This window comes from Trematosphaeria pertusa (assembly GCF_010094035.1).
Source record: "Trematosphaeria pertusa strain CBS 122368 unplaced genomic scaffold BU26scaffold_11, whole genome shotgun sequence".
NCBI lineage: Eukaryota > Fungi > Ascomycota > Dothideomycetes > Pleosporales > Trematosphaeriaceae > Trematosphaeria > Trematosphaeria pertusa.
Window position 1 is genome coordinate 1,319,139 of NW_022987222.1, and position 19,961 is coordinate 1,339,099.

Genomic DNA, 19,961 nt, shown 5'->3' on the forward strand with positions numbered 1-19,961 from the left:
CGTCTCACAAGCGCGTCGTGCCTGCTATCACCTTGGCTCTTGGGCAACTGGCGACCCTCTCCGGAACCCCCCTTGCGATCTGTACCGGATACTGCACCTGCCCATTGACCTACGCGAACGCCCTTGCTGACCGGTCACTCCTGCGTCGATGTCAGGACCATTATAGCTCATGCGACGCAAACGCTCCCAAAATCATGTGGATGCATTGCGAATCGAGTTTCTTAGCAATGCGCTCGGTATAAGGTTCGAAATACGTCACATCCCACGGTTGTAGCTTTACACAGGATTCGAAAACCAGAGAGCTTTCTTACTATCTACCTATGTCTAGACGACAATCTAGCACGACGTTCAGAGTCGCCGAGAAGCTCATACGATGACGCTAGACTGTCATGACGCGGCATCCCTCATTCATTCTCCAGCTCTGGAGAGTCGCCAAAGCACGCCGATTGAAAAGCCGGGGGATAGCGTGCCCCTTTTGCTCCGCCAATACTGTCGATAATCGCCCTCACACGCTCCTCGTCCTCTTTGGAAAATGTGACGTTCACAGCGTCTGCGTTCTCTTTCAGATAATTGATGTGCTTGGTTCCAGGGATAGGAATGAAGTCTAGGTGTTGCACGTAAGCCCTCCGCCATTTATTTGCGTGGTTTAGCTTACCTTGTCCCTGAGCCATAACCCACGCAAGCGTTGCCTGCCCGGTAGTGCAATTTTTCTCCTTCGCGAATGAAGCGAACATGTCCACCAGGCGCAGGTTGCTCGCGAAGTTCTCCTGAGAAAAGCGGGGATGAGTCTTTCGCATGTCTTTTTCCTCGAAGTCATCTCGGCTCTTTATGGCTCCTGTGAGGAAGCCCTTGCCTAGCGGAGCGTAGGCGACAATTCCGACGCCCAGATCTCTCGCCATGGTTAGAAAGCCGGTCGTCTCGAGATCGAGGGCGAAGGGCGAGAACTCCATTTGGCATGCTGCAATTGGGTGCACCTTGCACGCTCTTTGAAGAGTTCGGCCTGAGCACTCCGATAAGCCAAGATAGCGAATCTTCCCTTCCTTCTTGAGCTCCGCCATTGCCCCGACTGTTTTCTCGATAGGCGTCGCGGGGTCGACGCGGTGCTGGTAGTAGAGATCGATGCGATTGGTCCCTAAGCGCTGGAGACTTGACTCGCAGGCCTCCTTCACATACTCTGGTTTGCCAATTATCACCATGCCGGTATCGGTACGCTTAACACCAAACTTCGTCGCGAGAAAAATTTCATCTCTTCTACCAGTCTCCCGGAACCATCTACCAAGGATCTTCTCGTTGTCGCCGTACGCATCGCTCGTGTCCCAGAAGTTGATTCCCATATCGGCGGCGGCGGTGAGCACTTTGAGGCATTCATCCTCGTCGGGAAGCCCGGACGAAGTGGGAATTGACATGCCCATGCATCCGAGCCCGATGGCAGATATGAGGTCGTCCCCAATCTTGCGTTGGGGGAAATGTGGCGTCATTTCGATAATCGATGGTTGAGGGGAAGTGGAGAGGAAGTAGTCGACAAGCGTGTGAGTCTATACTGTGCACTTTAGCGGCATACATACCCGCGGCTCCACTGATATACCCGGAACATTCAACGCCGGACAACGTACGGAACGGAGGGTCGCCGGAGGGACAAGGGTTGGTGAAATGTTCAGGGTGTAGGATGTCCAGGGCGAATTGCGGACAAACGAAACGAGCCAAACAGATGTCGGTATATCGAGACCCTTCTCAGCTGCTGTTAGGCCTTCCAAGCCTCAAGACGCACTACCCTTTTGCTTCTTAGGGCAGCCACTTATCCGATAGCATGATACTGTTTTGGCATACTTACCTCGATCGATTCGCAGTGTAGGCTAGTGAACGTAACTTGGGCGTGGTCTTGAAAGGATCGCATTCATTTCGCGGTTGGACCCATTGCGGAAGAGAAAGGCGCTTTCTCATACAGGCGAGCTAGGACAGGCGGTACATTCGCTCGCGATGAGGCGGCTCTACTAACCGCGGACAGTCAGTAGCGGTGTTCTTGTTGGTGTGAGCGGGCTCATTAGTCTTCTTAACTCCTAACTCCGAACTCGTCCGTTATTAGCTCATGGCATGCAGGTACGCCTTTCAGACGATGACACCGCTATCTCTTGGACCCGAATTGTGGTTTTTGGCCGGAGGAACGTTAAGACTTGAGGCGCGGGATGAGCGAGCAGCCACTTAGCGCCTCGGTGCCGCCTGCCTTCGCCCCAGCTGTTGTGAGGACGAGCAGGGTGATGGGAGTAAATGGAAGATCAATGGATGCGGTATCTCTTCAAAATAATCTTCTGCTAATTCCCTTGGGGCAGATCGCCGTCGCAGACTCGATACATGCCTGACCTATACACCAGTGGAAACGAGTGCGTCAGCATCCTCTCTTCGCCCCGTTCCAGAAACTGCACACTGCCCACTGAACCGCTGGCGTGTGATACGTTCACTTTTCCTTGTACCTGGCCCCTTGGATCATTTAACGCCAATACTTGGTGTATCTCTCGATATATTTCGATGTTTTCCCATGATTAAGTTCGACGCTGTCTGATTTTCATTGCTCGCTTCTTGCCCTCTAAAATAGCCGCTCGGCACATTGCAGAAATGTATACGCAATTCCTAGGAAGACATAGAGCAGGCGTAGCGACGAATGACACTAAAGCGCTGTGGCTTGTCGCGTGTACGCCACCCCTCAGCCACGCATATCCGACGGGTATTATCCGGCCCTTTTCCGGCTTCTTCCGCTCCCACAAGAATAGGTCGCGCAAGCATCCATGTGCTATCGTACGCCAAAGATGCGAAGAGTCATAGAGCTAGAGCTAGTCGAGTAAAGCGCGACTCCCCTTGTGTAGGCACGGGGCTTGGCCGCGTGTGCTCCTCATGCAATCCAAAATTGGAGCTCCAGAGAACGCCAACTTGCGAATATTCGAGCAACACTGGAAACACTCTAACCGATATCGGGCAACCATGCCCTGCGACAGTCCGCTTGAAGAAGTGCGCACGTTGGCGACTGCGTGCGTTCAGCCCATCACGACACGTAAGCGGTGGAGTTCGGCAACTACCGTCCAAGCATCTGGACAAACAAAACTTCCGGCCAGCCAATTATGTTTCGCGGAAGCTCAATGCGGCTCTGCACCATGAAACAGCAGTCGAATGACGACAGCAGGAAAAGGGGAACTTGAAACTTCGTCTGGAGACATGCGCCGGTCCTCGCAAGCCTCAGGTAGAGTGCGCATCGCGGCTGTGGATGTGCTCTTCGCAATGCTGGGCCCGCCTGTGCAATGAATGCATAGGGCCGCGTCATGGTTGACGATGGTAGGACTAGAGGTTGCACTCTTTGAGAAGAGAGTAGGAGTATAAAGGTGGAATCGAAGGTACTGTTTAGAGACCACCACTCACTCACTGATCTCCCTTCTTCTTCGCTTCAACAACACCTCCCGCGCATTTTCAGTACAGCTTTCTTTCGCTTCTCATCTTCTCTGAAGCTTCGATTCGCATCCTTCCTTCAAAATGGTCAACTTCAACCGCATCGCTTGCGCATTCGCCATTGCCGGCTTGGCCTCGGCCCAAAGCTTCACTCCCTCTGGCTCTCTACCCCCGCCTCCTCCTACTGGCGTGGCGAAAGGATCCGGTCGTCCTTTCCCGAGCGGTGCTAAACCATCTGGTCCACCACCATCTGGCACACCTCAACAGCGCCCAAGCGGCTCACCTGGCGCGCAGGTTGCTGCTCAGAGCGACGAAGCTCCTCCTCCATTGCCGAGCGGCGCAGTGCCAACGGGTCTTCCGTCTGGCTCACCACCCCCGTTGCCTAGCGGCGCCAGCCTGAGTGGCGCCCCGCGTCCTCCGCCCTCTGGCACTCCACCTTCTGGCACTCCGCCAGCTGGCGCTCCAAGCGGTATCGGACGACGACAACAAAGCGATGCTCCCGCGCTGAGCGGACCCGCGCCGAGCGGACCCATGCCGAGCGGACCTCTACCGAGCGGAAGCCCGCCCCCAATGCCTTCCGGCTCACCACCTTCAATGCCCAGCGGATTGGCTAAAGGATCTGGACCCGTACCGAGCGGTCAGCGCCCAACCGGCGCTCCGCCGTCCGATGCTCCCCAGCCGACGGGGCCTCCACCTTCAGGCGCTCCTCTCCCCACAGACGCGCCCGCACCTAGCGGGTTTATCACCAAGCGACGCACCTAGGGGAACACTTTTATGAGGCGTCCGACAATCGTTCTGATCATGGCACATATTGTGATTGGTCCTCCCTCAGCAGACATGTATATAGGAAGAAAAAGTTCGCAGTTTCAGCATCGTTCGTTTGTCTTGTATCGTTTTGGCATAGCATCGTTGAGTACGCACAGTTACACTCGTTTATAGTTTAGGCGTTTATCTGTTCTTGGTGTATTGTATATACTGAAACCCTACCTAGGGGTGATCGGCTCGAATATGGGAAGGTCTGAGAAATCCCTATAGAACATGAATGGACTCTTTCATCTGACCTTTGATTCTACCTTCCGCCATTCTCCCATTGTTTCCCACTCGTGAACTCTATTCCCCACATCCATGTCTCCTGAGACGAGGCAATATTACCCCATCTCTGCACAGTCCGAACATGCAAAGGTGCTTTAGGGACGTCATGATCAAATACATCCCGAGGTCCACCGTGAATATAACAGTCGCGGTGTACGCTGCAGTTAACAACAAATCAAATTAATCTATTACCTGGATATACTTCTGACATGCTTTTCGCTCCGAATGGATGGTAAGATCGCGCAGCTGAGATGGAATCACGTGATCCACACATTCACCCAAGATTATCACAGGCTAGGCTGCGACGAAGTTTATGCCGGTGGTCCATCTCTTGGCTAGATGCTTGGTCTCTGCTGTGTAGGTAATACTTGTCTCGGATAGTGAGACGCAGTGCTGGATCGTGACCTCCGCCGCGGAGCGGAGCCTGAGCGGAGCCTGGAGCAAGCCACCACTTGGGTGTCCGCCCGTATTTACTTGGCACCCCCGCCATTGGGTAAAAGCGACGTTTTTCGTTTCAAGAGGGCTCTCGTCGGGACACCCAAGATCACCGGAAACGCGGTTGTGGGCCTCTGGGAGCAGACAGAAAGGATATCTGACCCAAGTTGTGGACCTGGCCAAGGATTTGAACATTGCGATAAAGCTATTTGCGGTGTTGCAGATATCTAGTGGCTGGCCACGAGACCGAAGATGTTGTGCTATTTGTTGAGCTACGCCACAATGCCGCCAAGCGAAACATGCCCCCTCCCTAAGCGGGCTTGGCTTCCACATCACTCTAGACTCTTTCCCCTTTCTGCCTCGTTAGTCACCGCCCAACCTTAGACAGCCAAGCGGAATCCAAACACCAAGTCTCTGGATTTCGCCATGGCGGAGACTGCAGCAGCCGCCAGAAACAAAAGAAAGCTTGGAAGCGCCGACATGTGAAAGATAAGAGGGGACCTACCCCATTGTGGTCCATTAACTCGCATCGCATTTCTCTCCATCATGTCCCTGAGCGCGCAACTTGCACAGAGAGCCGCGGATTCTGCGAAGGAAACGGACGGTTTCCTCCAGTATCATGAACCTAGCAGTAAGTGCAACAAACACATGGAGAGGGGGCCATTCCAGCTAATTCCATTTAGTTATCCAGATCCTGCTTCTTATTTCATTCTTCTTCTGGCTATCATTCGGCGAATGGATTTCCAACAAGATCTTTCGAGCTGGCCTTATTGGTCAAATCATCGTTGGTCTCATCTATGGTCTTCCTATCGGCGGTACCATGATGCCTGTAGAGTGGCAAGAGGCTTTCGTCGCACTCGGATATATCGGCCTCATCCTCATTATCTTCGAAGGCGCACTTGCCGTGCGGCTAGATTTACTCAAAGCAAATTTCGTGCTCAGCATGATCGCGGCCACTGTAGGGGTTGTGTTCCCTATCGGTCTCACGTATGCCTTGTGCTATGCTGCATTCGGATATGGTAAGGCCCCAATGCTAAATGTCCAGCTTGTTTGTTAACGGCGGAGCAGGAGCGGTCGAAACATTCATCATTGGAGCCGCGCTCTCGGTAACGTCTCTGGGAACTACCTTCGTCGTCCTCGGCAAGAGTTCCAAAGAGGTAAACTTCTCAGACACCCGTGTTGGTACCGCACTGGTCAGTGCCGCAGTGTTCGATGATGTCTCTGGATTGGTCATGGCAAGGTATGCGCCTCGAGACAAGGTGTGTTCGACGGGAACTAAGAGCGCGCAGTGTTATCGGCAACCTTGGGACGCTCGGCGACGACGACGACGTCAACCTTGGCTGGCTTATTGGCCGGCCGACGATGGTGTCTGGTCTCCTCGCCATCCTAACGCCCTTGCTTGGAAAGTACGCTCTTGCGCCGCTTTTTCGCAGATACCTCGAGCCAAAGTTCCCCAAGTCCCGGAAACGACATGTCATCAACGTCGTCTTCATGATCCTCGTGCTATGCGTCTTCCTCAGTATCACCGGCTTCGGAGGCACATCGGTCCTATACGGCTCTTTCCTCGCTGGAGCATTCCTTACCTACCTGCCCACAAAACACCCTACTGGTCCATTTGTGGTTCCTTCGCGCGAGGACGCTGAAGAAGCAGAGGCACGATCGATGCGGTCGAACCCGATGACCGGCGAGCCAGAGATATCGCCTTCCTTCATGCATACGTTCGAGAAATACTTCCTGGACGTTGTCAAGTACATCTTGCAGCCCATCTTCTTCGCCTCCATTGGTTTCGCGATACCGTTTGTAGACCTGTGGACCGCGGAGGCAGTCTGGAAAGGACTGGTGTACACTATCCTGATGCTGATCGGCAAGGTCGTCGTTGGCCTTGTTATTCCAGCGGCCACTATCCTCCAACGACCGCGGGACACGTCTGTCCGCGATTGCTTAACGGAAACTTTCTGGCCGGCTATGCTGCTCGGCTGCGCCATGGTTGCTCGCGGCGAGATCGGACTACTCATCGTGCAGATCGGCCTCAACAATACACCGTATCTCTCGAAAGACGCCTTCATCACCGCCGTCTGGGCAATCGTGCTCAACACCATCCTAGGTCCAGTCGCCGTCGGGTTTATCCTCAAGTACAAAGCACGCGCTATTGCGAATGGGTTGTGGGGGTTGGACTTCGAAAATGACACTGGAACTGTACAAATGTCGAGGGCTGCGACGGTAGTCGCTGCAGATGAAGCTGAAGAAATGAAGGAGGGGGCTATGTCTAAAGCAGCAACTGCGGCGACATCGCCCAGATCTGGCCGCAGTCTGGATATTGAAGCTGCTCCAGTGGGGAGGATTTCCGGTCAAGGTACATAGCGTAGCGAGAAATCGAAGCATCTTCCACGAGAATGTTTGATGGTGCGGTCTGAGAACCGTTGCGATTGAGACTAGGACACGGCGAGATACGATGACCTGCCAGGCAGTAGGGCTCACCCTTCGTTTCCGCTTTCATTTTCGGTGGAGCCAGCGCTTGGGTGTAGCGCTGCGTCTTTGGTTTCGAGAGCCGCCATGGGATGCGCGCACGGGGCGGTGGAGAAGCACCATCGCCATCGGTTAGCCCTCCCCCTTGGGCACCGGGAGCTGTCTCGTTAACCGTAGCCGCAGAACCTATTGCTTATTGCGGAGTAAGAAACACACGCAGAGCGAGCTCGATTCCTGTTCGCTCGCGGCCCAGCGACAACCGCATCGGAGCCCCGATGGTGCCCTCAACACCAGGACGCGACTCACCACCGCCCCTGGCCCCAGCCATAGGACGCGCGGAAAAAGCCGAGTACGAAAGTACTAACGGTACCAATGCGCGCGGAATGGAGCATTAGAATCTCAAGGAGCGCAGGACGAAGAGCCGAGCGATAAGCGGGCATTATTTTCCGTCAGACGCGCGACAGTCTCACCAGAGCGAGAAGACTGCAGCAATAGGCTGCATGAAGTCGCAAAGCCCACTGTGACCCTAAGCAAGACGATACAGCAGCAGAGTAGCATTATAGCGAGCTGGAATCGTATTATCGAGACAGAACGCCGACCCTCTAGACCTATGCTCGAAGGGGACAAAGGATGTGAAGCTGGAGGAACTCTCTAGCAGGCTGGGCATGATCAACGGACTGTGGAGCGAGAGATGGTACGCGACCTAGACAGGGTTGGTTGCTGGCGACTCCAACCGACACACGCTATGGGGACGGAGCCACATCAGCAACGCGCCGAGACAAGAGGAGAGTGCGCCGATCATCGACTTCATGGCGGAGCTGCCCCTACAGAGTCTTCTCCTTCCCAGAGGGATAAGTTCGTAAGCGATGCGGGGTGGATGTCCGCAATCGACCTAATGCTCACGACGCCGGGGCTGGCAAGCGATCTGGCCAAGTGCTCGGTCTGGGAGCCGGTACGGTGCCTACTTTTCCACTTCATATATCAAATCCACATCCGTCCTCTTTACAATGCAATGCTCCGACAATGGCAGAATATTTTCCTGGCTGGACCCTCCTGGTCGATTCCTAGCCAAGCCATTGTCGTCCCCCGGCTTCTCTCTGTGCGAAGCGCCTGAAGCCGACCACCATTTCTGCGCCATCATAGCACCTAAACGGCTGGAACGAGTTCCACTGCCTAGTTCGTAGATTTCATCGGTAGGTGAGCGCTTCTCGCTTCTAAGGAGTGCTCTCAATGCGGGCCCAATGGCGCATATGATGACGATGTAGTTCTCGGCCGAGGCCCATAGCTGGAATGTGATGAAATTCCCTTTCTAAATGAGCGGTGTCCGATAGTTGGGGGAGAAATTCAACCGACATGTAAAGTCATCCCGCGCACCGAGCTCCTTTATCAAGTACCCCTTTATGATAGAAGCTATCAGAGCACTGTGGTGGAGAGTTAGGAAGATGTACTGCAATGTGAGCCGCAAGCAGGTTCACGTACATGACGCTCAAGCTGAGGAGGAATATCACTCCTACTTTTTTCGCCCACGGGAGTTTGATACCTCGTAGCATGATTGTGGGTAGGACGGTGAAGGCCAGATCCGTAAATGAATTCCAAGCTGTAAATGTAAGTAAGCATGGTGATTGACATTTCAATATGGAAAGTACGTTACCACATTGGAAAAACCCAAAATTCCTTTGCACGAGCGGGCTCCAACATTTCGCATCCACCTCCGGGTCCCAAAGCGCCGACACGTGGGATCCGCACTGAACATATATCAACACGATGGTTAGGATATTGACCACCGCTTGCGTGATGACAAGAAACCACAGAAACCACTTCAGCCTTAGATTCGACACCACGAAGTTCAAGAGCAGCAGGCAAATGGATATGCGCCCGAACATGGGACTTGCGACGCCCCATCCTTGACAAAGAAAGATGAATTTCATCGTTTGGTATTTTTCCGCGCGGTCGAGATATCGCGAGTGTCTTCCCAATCCCCAGCGGCACGCTTCGGTCAGTAGTGCATTCTGGATTATGGCGCAGATCTGCTACGTGTGAGTGGATATCATGCCATAGACAACGTGACCTACGTATGCCATTATTACCATGTAGTCCGTAGAACGGAGGTGACGGAGCAGGCGGATCTTTGCGTACAAGCCTGTTGCCAGGATAACACCTGCAATCCCCCCGAAGCTCCACAAAAATTTGATCATTAGACCGCCGCGGTCGGCGTCGCCTTCGCTAGGCAAAGTCATTCCGGCCAGTAAAGTAGCGAAATCCGAATTGTGTCGATGGCTGCGTTGGATGTTTTCAATGAACAAGGAGACGTGAAGCGCCAAGATTTTGGAATACCATCAAGATTGGTGAGCTGGAATTCAGCACTGGAGCAGATGCAGAGAGACCATGGGGTATTTTCTGTCTTGCACATCAAGCAGATCAGCAAATGTGGCTGCAGATGGCTTCCGGAAACTTTGTGGTGCGGCTGATGGCGGAGAGCGATTGCGAGACGAGCCAGGGCCTGTACGTCGGCTGTTACTAACAGACTCGGTGACAGAGCTGGAGAAAACGAGTTGGAGCAGAACACTGGCCGCCAACGCGTCGCGACATGGGACGGGTGTTGGGTCATCTCTTTCTAGGCGTTCGCGATGTGGAGAATCGGATGCACCTCCGTGAAACGCTCCACGAGTCATGTCGGGATCGGAGCACCCGGGGATCGAGGGAAAGGAAACTAAATTTGACAGGATCGCGCATGATAGGTGCACTGGGCTTTGCCAAGGATGAATTATTGGTTTCGTTGCTTTTGGGAGTGCGCGTCTTGGGTGTCCCAGGCCGCGATCGAAGGAGCAATTGGCTCCATGACTCGCTTAGCTAGCCGGCTATGGTGCCGGCCCCGCGGGGCCGCGATTGCCCCAGAAACGACCTCGAGACGCATGCGAAGCAGAGAGTGTGAACATCCAAGAGCTGCTCGCCTCCGACCACGAAATCATGCTATAGTCTAGAGGCAACGGCAAACTCCGGGAGCCCGACCCCTCTGTGGGCGTGAATTTCCCACCGATCAGCGGCAGGATCCGTGGGCACGGTAATGGGATACCACGGGAATGAAACGGCCCGAAAGGGGGAGTAGCTGGAATGCTGACACCATCTCGTCACATGTTTGTCGGAAAGCTGGTAGCTCACATTCTGAACCAGTTTTCGATCGTTCTCCATTCGGATTCCAGGCCTTTTGTTCGGCGGTGGTGCACTAGACGGCGCCTCGTCGCGCGGGTCTCTCAAGACGTGGAATGGGCACCTTTCGCGGACGGGAGACAGGGAAAGACACGCTGGCTCGAAGCGCGCGAAGGAACTGCGCCGAGGAGGGTTCGTCGAAGAGCGTGCGTCAATATCGTGCCAAGGCTTTAGGCCGTACTGTGTATGTACCCGCTTCAGCCTTGCGAGTGCTTAATGATTCTCCTTCCTCAACGCATCCATTATTCTCTCCTCACTACTATCTGCCGTTTGTCTTGACATACCGATCATCGGGATGAGCTTCGGTTACAGTGTCGGCGATTTTATCAAGCTCGTCGAGCCTGCTAACGAGCTCTACCATCGCTTCGATGCGCCGCGGCAATTTCGATCCATCTCAGACGAGTACGGCGTAACCCACTCCCCTGTGTTATTTCCCTCTAATTATGCTAGGGGTCGAGGCCTGACAATAGTGCTGGAAGGTGTGAAGCATCTACTTCTCATTGCCCCACCAGGATCCGACACTAACCTAAAGGAAATAGCTGGTCGACATTGTTGTAGCATGTCTCACTCTACTCAACGAGCTGAACAAGCAATTGACCGACTACCCTGAGTTGGATACCCACTTTGTGGAACTGGGTTCTCTGAAGGGGAGATTCAGTGCTGCCCGCAAGCGATTGAAATGGGAACCAAAGGACATCGAGGCGCTTAGAGCACGATTATCATCCAACGTCGCATTACTGAATACCTTCTACACGCAGCTGAATTTGTGAGTATCGAAGATGCTTATGGCTGCTTCGTGCTCATATTCCTGTTTGGGCAAACGTCGCCTAAACTCCACGAGGGGGTAGCCGAGATCGCACATCGCCAACCTGACCATGAACGATCGGATATACATCCGGCGATACTGCGATGGCTCGCCCCTATTGATTATTCGACGCAGAATTCGGACTTCCGCAGTCGCAGACATCCCGGCACTAGTGGCTGGTTGATGGAATCGAAGACCTTCCAGGAATGGGCTGCTCAGCACGAACAGACACTGCTCTGTCCTGGTATCCCTGGTGCTGGGAGGATCATTATTGCCTCCGCAGTCATCAATTACATCTTTGACAGATTTCCGCAAGTCGAATCCACCGGCGTTGCGTACATATAGATGGAAATTTCCGGCGACGGAGCGATCGACGACCTGTGGATGTTCTCTACAGCCTGTTGAAGCAGTTTCCTGAGCAGCAGGCCTCCATTCCCAAAGGGGTGCTGGAGTCTTACGAACAGAGCCGGAGGAAAAGCATTCGTCCTCCCATCGAAGAAGTATCGCGTCTCCTCATTTATCCCCTGTGACGGTCCAAGCGATGCTTCATCGTGGTTGTTGCTCTCGACGAGTGTCGTGTTCAAGATCCAGCCTGTAACGGTCTTCTATCTGCAATGTTCCGAGTCCAGCGGCAGTCACACTTGAATCTATTCTTGACGGCAGGGTCCATCCCTGAGATCATGGAACATTTCGAGAAAGGAACTGGCACTTTTTCTATCAAGATCGAGGCGAAAGTGGACGATGCTAGCCTGATCTTAAGCTTTCTCGAAGCCGAACACAACAAAGTGGCAGCAAGTGCTGAAGCTCATATCTCAGAAGAGAAAAAGCGTGACTGGGGGACATGAGCGAGGTTCGACGCTCAAGGGATTTACAGCTCTTCACCTGGCGGCCTTATTCGGTCTCAATTGCATCGCCGTCAAGCTTCTGGAATGCGGCCATGAACGCTAAAAGCGTTTGGAATACACTTGAATAGATTGAATAGGTTTTCCCTTAATCACTTTTCCTCGTGGGGGCGGCCAAAGGCATTCGGGTGTTGTATTGGCTAAGGCTGAATGTAGAGTACATTGTCGAATTTTAAATCCCATACCTGGCAAAAATCACACCAAACATATTCCAGCCACTCAACATCGTTCATGAAAGTCCGACCCGAGGACTCCGGGTCAGCAACTAGAGGGGGGACCCCTATCCCTTGGCTGCTCGTTATCGCGACACCCACCCCCCGGCCCCTTCCGGGGGTTGCAACTAGAACGCGTCAGATGACTGCTTATGTGGGAGAATCATGCACAGGCATAGTGACTTACTCGGGCGTACCAACAACCCCCATTCTCGGGTAGCCGTAGTAATTATTAATTCTCGATGGTGAGTTGCATCTAACTGCCCTGATTTGGTTTTAAGTCGTGCCTGTTGGCTTGTTAACAGGTAGGAATTGAAATTGTATGGAAGACCGAAGCGTACAGCACAAGAGGAGTCTGGCAATGTATTGCCTCAACTACTCGACCTCATCAACTAGAGGATACGAGTATACTCTGTAAGGTACTGGCAAAAAAGAAGCCAAAATTCAAGATCCGCGGGGCAGGCCTTATAACATGAGGATTTGTTCATGCTAAGTTACTAGGGAGCGAGGACTCGGGCACCGCCCTGTGGCGGTGAGAGAACGCCGGTGAGCCGTGGCGGTGAAATCTTCCGACGATTCGTGAGCGAGGCAGACTGTGTACTCCCAAAACTTTTGATGTTGTGGAGCTACGTGGACGTGCATGGAATTTCGGCGCAGCTGCCGGGGTGTGATAGGCTGAAGCTGCCTTGAACAACACCTCTTCATCTCGGCCAATCGGCTTGATGGCTCCATTCCCACAAACGATGAATGTGATCCCCGAAGGCACGCCGACCGTTGTGATCAGGCTGTTTCCAAGTCACTTCTTTAATTGAACGGGGAAATGGAAGTTGTCAGCGCTGTCGCGTCCATCACGACTCTCGTCGCTCTCGCGAAGGAGGTCGCTGCGCTCACCAAGAACATTGTCGAGGGAGTCCATTCCGCGCCTCAGGAGCTCACACAAGTGCACAACCACGCATGCCTTGTGTTCTCAGGGGGGGCTCGTGCGCGCAGGTTCCCTCACCAAAATCGAAGAGGGTTTACGCGCGCGCGCCAAGTTTCCTTCGCGTACATACCAAGTTTTCTTCAAACACTTATTGTATAGCTTATAGAGCGTCTACTGTATGTTGTGCGGATCCCTATCTCATATAGGTAGCCCATAGTCCCACGTTAAACCTTACCCAAATACACCTCGGGAATATTTTTTCGGATGCATGCCTTGCAGCCGCTGATTGGTCATGTTGAGCGGTTAGCCTACGACTCCGCCCCGCTCAACGTGCTGCCTTCGTAGTCCACCTTCAGCCTGCTTAAGCTTCCCTCATTTCCAACTCTTTTCCTCGTTAACGGTCGTCTTTTTCTATAATTTCCACCCGTCCGTCTTCTAAATTCGATTACTCACCCACTGGCACCGACGTCGAGGATGCCTAGCGCTCTATCTTTGCGCTCAAAGCTGAACAGGCTGCGTAAGAAGGTGCATCGACCTCAGCCTCGCGACAAGCCGACGCCCCGTCAACAACAGCGAACGCGGCCGATTGGAAACCATACGAATACCAGCCTCTAGATCAAGAAGCCCAGGAAATCAGACTTCTTCGCTTATTGCCGGGCGAATTCGATGATCCTATACAGCTCGAGGTCTTCCATGCACCACTCGTTGAGCCAGAACCAGCGCCAGATACCAGGCTTAGTATGAACGAAATCCTCCAAACTGTGCCTGATGGATGGGATCTTCACCAGACTGTCGAAGGGCGGTACATTTTCTGGAATAAAAATGTTAAATCTACGCAATGGATGCATCCGAAGCCAGATGTCGAGAAGAGTCGATACCATTGCGATGCGGTATTGGATCCATATCCAGGGTTTAAGCCCGTATATGAAGCATGGTAGAGTATCTCATGTGTGTATATGTTAGAATCAGGAACACTAATAGGTTCTAGTAAGCCTATTTCCCCGAATTTGCGTTCTTCGTTTCTCGCATGCTCGAATGGAGAACTAGAGAAATCATAACAGAAGCTACATATACAACTAGAACTCTCGGTCGACCTCGTTCTCTCTAATTCTAAGATGAAACCATTACTATTGTCCGCTAATAGTTTTGCCATAACCAGTGTCTTACACATGGGGCAACCAACAGGCCAGCGACGAGGCCACCATTGTTTCTCCTGGCAGAATGGAGGTTCTCGGAAGCACGTCACGCATACTCCATATACGTCCGAACCTTCACCATGCCCTGAAACATCTCAGGCAGACGGATACAGCTCGAACATTGTGGATTGACGCTTTGTGCATCAATCAGGAAGATATCGAAGAGCGAAATGTCCAAGTTAAGAGAATGGCCAGTATCTATAAGCTCGCCTACAGAGTCGTCGTTTGTAAGATAGCCCCGCTTTGCATGTTATCTATCAGTGCCTAAATGCAACGAACCCTAGGGCTTGGCCCCACATCGCCTGACCAGTCAAACGAGTGGGCACTCGGCATTCTCCAAAAGCTTGGAGAACAGACAGAGTACACGAGAGATTATTACATAATGGCATCGCCAACTGCAAAAGGCGCTTCATGGGACCGTGAAGTACCGATATCACTGTCCGAGCAAGACCTCACGGCTATACGGCATATCCTCGAACGGCCGTGGTGGGACAGACTTTGGATCTGGTGAGTACTAGATTTGAAAAACAGTAATCCCGAACTTCCAGTGGAACGACCGCAATATTGCAACTATTCAAGAGACGTGCCTGGTATTATAGGGCAAGTCAGGGGGCAAAGACTGCCTTCATGTGGCGCATTAAACAGTTCAGCGCCCTCTTGCAGTGAGCAATGGCCTGTGCCTAAGACCTCATTTTGAAAACTCATTCAAGACGCGCTACTACTGTATGCACCCGCGCCGGATGTCTGGCCAGGTGATACGCAGGCCGTTTCACTACGAGAATTTCTCACTGGGGTGGCTTCACTCTCTCGGGAAGAGTTGGCATCCAAATCGTCCTCTTACTTTCTACGACTCTACATCTCCATTTCGTACGCTGCTTAGACATACACTAATATGCGCTCTTGAAATTTAGGCAGGAAATCCATCTAGGCAGCCCCCGATCCGTAGCACAGTGCGGATCAAGCTCCATATCTTGGTACAGTCTCCGACGTGCCCTTCAGAACCTTCATCTGAGAGGAGAAGCCGAATTTGGTCAATTTCTACCAGAAAGCCTCCGATCATCGCGTGCTTTTTTCTCTCGAAACCAATTGCACGACTTAGAGACACTCCTGGAGCGCACCAAACTTGCAAAGTTCTCCGTAGGCCACGACCGGATCTTCGCACTTTTTGGATTCCTAGATCCCGCCTTTGTGGCTCGCATCAATGCCGACTACGCTCTGCCCGTTGAGCATCTTTTCAAAGATGTTTGTCGCGCATGGAATGCCCATAACGGCGAAATATACTTTTTGGATTTTTGCGAGCCTCCGGAAGAGGCCTGTGATTCTACAGAGATGGATTTGCCGTCATGGGTTCCGAATTGGCTTAGATGCTCCGATTTAGAGGGATTCAAACCAGGATTCGCCTCTGGTACGGCTGGTAGTGGATCAGTTACATTCACCGATAGGGAACTGCTTGTGTATGGCGTAAAATGCGCAACAGGTACGTCAATCTTCGGTACATAAACACTGTGTGTTGATTATACGACGGTGGCTGAAGGACGTGGGTTTCGATTCCGGCATTCTCTTTTGTATTGTTGTGCAATAGAGCGAGTACGCTCTGGCCTTTTCTCCCTTGTTCACTCCACGAGCTCTTCTCTCGGTAGGCTTATCAAAATGCTGACGTGTATCTGCCTTTTAGTGGAAGAAGTTGGTGCCCCAGCACCGCTCCAAGGCAGCATTAAGCCTGTACTGCGGATGTGGAAGCAGCTTGTAAGGCATTGCACGACAGATTGTACGAGGTCGGATTATTCTGAGGATTTCATCGCGACCTTGCAATGTGGGGAAACGAAGGTCATGTTCCCAGATATTGCCGCCTTCCCTAGCATCCATGACTGTTTAGAGTCATTCTACTTGGAAGAGTCAGAGCCTCTGACTTCGGACTGCATCAGAGGTCGGTCATTCTTCCGGTCCAGTGTAGACCATTACGGCATCTGTCCGCCGGGGACCAAAGCTGGTGGGTCTCATTAATCCTCCCCACCCCGGTAGGGGATCAGTCTGCTAATCCAACTTGGATATTAGGTGATGTCGTTTGCGTTCTTCTTGGACTCGACTATCCCATAATGCTCCGACCATCAACGGAGAGTGTCGGGGGTTATCGAGTACTCGGGCTAGCCTACGTACATGGCTTGATGAACGCTGAGGCGCTGCTTGGCCCATTGCCTATCGCCTGGCGAGGTCACTATGACGATGACTGGGAGGGAGTTCCGCTGCAGGCATTCACTGATCCCCAAATCGGCAAGGTCGTCTACGACGACCCACGTCTCGGCGCACTGCCGGAGGATTGGGAGTTCAAAGCGGCGTATGAGCCCGAGGCTCCCGCGATAAGATGGTTCAAGAACCGGAAAACGGGTCGCATAACAAGGCGTGATCCAAGGCTGTTACCTGATGCACTCCGAAGTTGCGGTACTCCCATTCAAGAGTTGCGTCTGGTCTAAGACGAATGCCTCCTCGCTACTAAACGACCCCGTCATCCTTCAGATTGAACGCCGTTCGACCTCTCCTCGCTCGCCCACAAGGAGGCTGCGCAAAGACCGATCATACGGCCGAGACAGGCCTGAACCAATACCTGGAACTGCTCCATACAGACTTCTTAACTACTTCCCATTAATTTGTCTTCTCTAAAACCGCCCGCGAATGTACAATGCCATCCCAGAGTATGTACGACGCTTAAGAGGCAGCCGTAGCGTGGCAACCCCGACGTTTCAACGGATTTCCAAATGCAAAGTGGAATACCTGTTTTCGATTACCCGGCCTTTAAATGCCGATCGGTACCTGGAAAGTTACTGGTTTGCCTATTCTATTTTCTGCCGGAGGCCCAGGAAATTGAACCACCTTCATTGTCAACATCGTGACACCTCACGCTCGCCTCTATCTCCCTTGAATTACTATGAAGCCTTCGTGGCTACGTGGCCGTCACTCCCTAGTTTTCCATTCCATTTTGCGCTCGCTCTTCTAGTTAGCGGTGTGAGGGCTGGGTCCGCGGTCTCCACTGCTGTGAGCGTCCCGGAACACCTAGCTGGGTAGGTCGGCTGCAGGCAGCGCTGTCTCCACGAGCTGTAAGGATAAGGGGTGCTAGCAGGGTAGGTTGGGTCAAATTCAGCTATCCAAAGGTAAGGAGCAGAAGAATGCTCCGAGAGCTCTCTATATACAGGGTGCCTATGCCAAGGCGCTAGGCAGGGTCATGTGACTTGGGCGGAGCCGAGTCGGACCGTCACAAGCGGTAACACAATCGAGAACTTAACATCTACTCTAACTACACATAATTTAACATAGCGATAGAAATAACTAGTAACTAAGTAGTAAAGAGTTTTATAATATAATGTACTTTATTACTAAACTACTCTATATTACTAAATTCTCTAAAAATACTAAGTCTTTACTAAAAAGCTACTATTTTATTTAGATTACTCTAACTCTATAGTACTAAACTAACGTACTTTATTATTAAACTCTCTATAATTTCTTAGTAATAAAAATTAATAAAAATTAATCTATTTTTCTTAAATAACTAAGTAAAACCTAAATATTTTTCTATAAAAATTTATAATATACTTTATAAGTAAATAGTTTATATAAGTAAATAGTCTATATATAATAGTCTAGTTTAGAGATTTACCTTAGGTTATATAATCTTAAGTTACGTAATCTTATTACGTAATTTAGCCTAGCGTTTTAGCGTCTTAGTACCTCTATATATAGAGCCTTTTAGAGTATTCTTCTACTTCTTATCTTTAGATAGCTAAATTTAATCTAACCTACTCTACTAGTACCTCTTATTCTTATAGCTTATAAAGATAGTACTACCTATAGCTAACTTACCTAGCTAGGTATTCTAGAGGCGCTTATAGTAGTAAAGACTATAAACCTAGCTCTTATATTATCTAAAGGTTATTACTTCTTTAGCTAGAGATAGTAGTATAATATTAGGCTAAACTAAGTAGCCTTATAAGAAGCGTTTACTAATAGCTATACTAAGAATTAGAGCTATAAAAGTCTAGTTACTTACTCTAAGAATCTATTAATATTACTAATTAATTACTTACCTTTTAGCGCTATATAAGACCTACTAGTAGATCTAGTTAGTAGTAGAAAAGATACCTCTAGTAGTAAGCTAAAGAGAGCTATTAAGAGCTCTAGATATAAGAGAACTTCTATAGAACTTCTACGTATAAAAACCTCTCTCTTTTTTTTTAAAAACTAGTAATTCTCTATTCTACTAGTAGAGCTAATAATTAGCTACTCTACTAGTAGTATATACCTCTACTTCTTAAACAAGAAGCTATACCTAAGTTAAACTACTTAAATACTATAGGTAAACTCTTATAAAGTAACTCTAGAAGCAAGACTCTAGTTATATAGTATCTTTTTACCTCTATAATTCTTAAATTCTAGGTAGAGAACCTGCTAGCTAGCTACTTAAACTAATATTATTATTGTAAATTACCTATTTAATAATATAATATAATAACTAATAAGAATTAGAATATTAACTTTAAATAGAAGCTAGCATAGCTACGCTAGAGCTTAGTAATACTAAGGTTATTAGTAGTAGATAGCTCTTGTATACTTTCTACCTCTAGAAAGAAGCTCTAAGAGCTTTTTCTAGAAAAGCTAAGTAAAATTATTAATAAATTAGTTAGCTAATTACTTATACGCTAGATACTTAAATAATAAACTTATATATACTACTAGATTACTACTAATATGTTATAATTATAGAATTAAGAATAGAGTTAGCTAGCTAGAATAGAGAAAATAGTAAGCTAAGTCTAGAGTTATAGAATAAGAGATTACGTGTAGAGTTATAAGAATAATTAGAGTTACGTAATATAGATTAGACAGATTAGATAAATTAGGTCTAATCTAAGAGATTAGACTCTAATCTAGGTAATCTATAGAAGCTAGAGTCTTAGCACCTAATCTAGCTAAGATAGTATATATATATAACTAGAAGAAGCTTACTTCTTATAGCTTCTTATAGTTATTACTTTATTTTGTTAAATTACTATAGAGACTTGTAATTATAGTATTATTATCTCTACCTCTTTGTTACTAAAAAATCTCTAGCCTAAAGTATACCTCTTACCTTCTCTTATAAAAGTAAGCCTTAGTCTTAGTTAAGAGAATAGCTTATAATAAAATAACTACCTAACGTTAAAGGGTAGAACTATTATATTAATAGTTAGAACCTAGTCTAGAAAGGCCTAAGTCTAGAAGCTAACTATAGAAGAACAGATTGTAGAACTCTAATAGATT

At 50.1% G+C, this 19,961-nt stretch overlaps 7 protein-coding genes across 7 annotated transcripts; 5 read left to right on the forward strand and 2 right to left on the reverse strand.

Moving 5' to 3' along the window:
• Positions 1-404: 404 nt before the first annotated feature.
• Positions 405-1,478, reverse strand: BU26DRAFT_432002 (Aldo/keto reductase; the record flags this gene model as incomplete). Its single annotated transcript, XM_033823948.1, has 2 exons — positions 405-604; positions 656-1,478. 2 exons carry the CDS (start codon positions 1,476-1,478, stop codon positions 405-407), a joined length of 1,023 nt encoding a protein of 340 aa, XP_033681310.1.
• Positions 1,479-3,235: 1,757 nt separating this feature from the next.
• On the forward strand, positions 3,236-4,492 carry BU26DRAFT_521733 (uncharacterized protein). The gene has a single exon (XM_033829610.1). It carries the CDS (start codon positions 3,517-3,519, stop codon positions 4,192-4,194), a length of 678 nt encoding a protein of 225 aa, XP_033681311.1. The 5' UTR covers positions 3,236-3,516; the 3' UTR covers positions 4,195-4,492.
• Positions 4,493-5,338: 846 nt separating this feature from the next.
• On the forward strand, positions 5,339-7,325 carry BU26DRAFT_607524 (Sodium/hydrogen exchanger). Its single transcript, XM_033835762.1, has 4 exons — positions 5,339-5,590; positions 5,643-5,978; positions 6,028-6,199; positions 6,249-7,325. The coding sequence occupies exons 1-4, from the start codon at positions 5,506-5,508 to the stop codon at positions 7,318-7,320; spliced, it is 1,665 nt and encodes a 554-aa protein (XP_033681312.1). The 5' UTR covers positions 5,339-5,505; the 3' UTR covers positions 7,321-7,325.
• An 882-nt stretch (positions 7,326-8,207) lies between these two features.
• BU26DRAFT_461975 (uncharacterized protein) lies at positions 8,208-10,157 on the reverse strand. Its single transcript, XM_033825077.1, has 5 exons — positions 9,498-10,157; positions 9,077-9,452; positions 8,905-9,022; positions 8,779-8,846; positions 8,208-8,730 (listed from the first exon to the last, which is right to left on the reverse strand). Exons 1-5 carry the CDS (start codon positions 9,660-9,662, stop codon positions 8,387-8,389), a joined length of 1,071 nt encoding a protein of 356 aa, XP_033681313.1. The 5' UTR covers positions 9,663-10,157; the 3' UTR covers positions 8,208-8,386.
• Positions 10,158-10,927: 770 nt separating this feature from the next.
• On the forward strand, positions 10,928-11,782 carry BU26DRAFT_567798 (uncharacterized protein; the record flags this gene model as incomplete). Its single annotated transcript, XM_033833694.1, has 4 exons — positions 10,928-11,034; positions 11,083-11,113; positions 11,172-11,398; positions 11,611-11,782. 4 exons carry the CDS (start codon positions 10,928-10,930, stop codon positions 11,780-11,782), a joined length of 537 nt encoding a protein of 178 aa, XP_033681314.1.
• A 2,284-nt stretch (positions 11,783-14,066) lies between these two features.
• Positions 14,067-14,411, forward strand: BU26DRAFT_431966 (uncharacterized protein; the record flags this gene model as incomplete). The annotated part of the gene is made up of 1 exon (XM_033823946.1): positions 14,067-14,411. A coding segment is annotated over one exon (345 nt), but the record flags the coding sequence as incomplete, so codon positions are not given.
• A 202-nt stretch (positions 14,412-14,613) lies between these two features.
• Positions 14,614-17,240, forward strand: BU26DRAFT_65795 (uncharacterized protein). Its single transcript, XM_033836167.1, has 5 exons — positions 14,614-14,896; positions 14,954-15,176; positions 15,581-16,146; positions 16,345-16,659; positions 16,725-17,240. Exons 1-5 carry the CDS (start codon positions 14,695-14,697, stop codon positions 17,138-17,140), a joined length of 1,722 nt encoding a protein of 573 aa, XP_033681316.1. The 5' UTR covers positions 14,614-14,694; the 3' UTR covers positions 17,141-17,240.
• The last annotated feature ends 2,721 nt before the right edge of the window (positions 17,241-19,961 follow it).

Excerpts from the sequence above, each read along its gene's own strand:
- BU26DRAFT_521733 (XM_033829610.1), top strand. The coding sequence starts at position 3,517 with ATGGTCAACTTCAACCGCATCGCTTGCGCATTCGCCATTGCCGGCTTG.
- BU26DRAFT_65795 (XM_033836167.1), top strand. The coding sequence starts at position 14,695 with ATGGAGGTTCTCGGAAGCACGTCACGCATACTCCATATACGTCCGAAC. Across the intron at positions 15,177-15,580 it reads TGGGACAGACTTTGGATCTG|GCAGGAAATCCATCTAGGCA; the intron begins GTGAGTACTAGA and ends CTTGAAATTTAG. Across the intron at positions 16,660-16,724 it reads TCCGCCGGGGACCAAAGCTG|GTGATGTCGTTTGCGTTCTT; the intron begins GTGGGTCTCATT and ends CTTGGATATTAG.
- BU26DRAFT_607524 (XM_033835762.1), top strand. The coding sequence starts at position 5,506 with ATGTCCCTGAGCGCGCAACTTGCACAGAGAGCCGCGGATTCTGCGAAG. Across the intron at positions 5,591-5,642 it reads CCAGTATCATGAACCTAGCA|TTATCCAGATCCTGCTTCTT; the intron begins GTAAGTGCAACA and ends AATTCCATTTAG. Across the intron at positions 6,200-6,248 it reads TCTGGATTGGTCATGGCAAG|TGTTATCGGCAACCTTGGGA; the intron begins GTATGCGCCTCG and ends AAGAGCGCGCAG.
- BU26DRAFT_461975 (XM_033825077.1), bottom strand. The coding sequence starts at position 9,662 with ATGACTTTGCCTAGCGAAGGCGACGCCGACCGCGGCGGTCTAATGATC. Across the intron at positions 9,453-9,497 it reads ACATGGTAATAATGGCATAC|ATCTGCGCCATAATCCAGAA; the intron begins GTAGGTCACGTT and ends CACACGTAGCAG. Across the intron at positions 9,023-9,076 it reads TTTTGGGTTTTTCCAATGTG|CTTGGAATTCATTTACGGAT; the intron begins GTAACGTACTTT and ends TTACATTTACAG.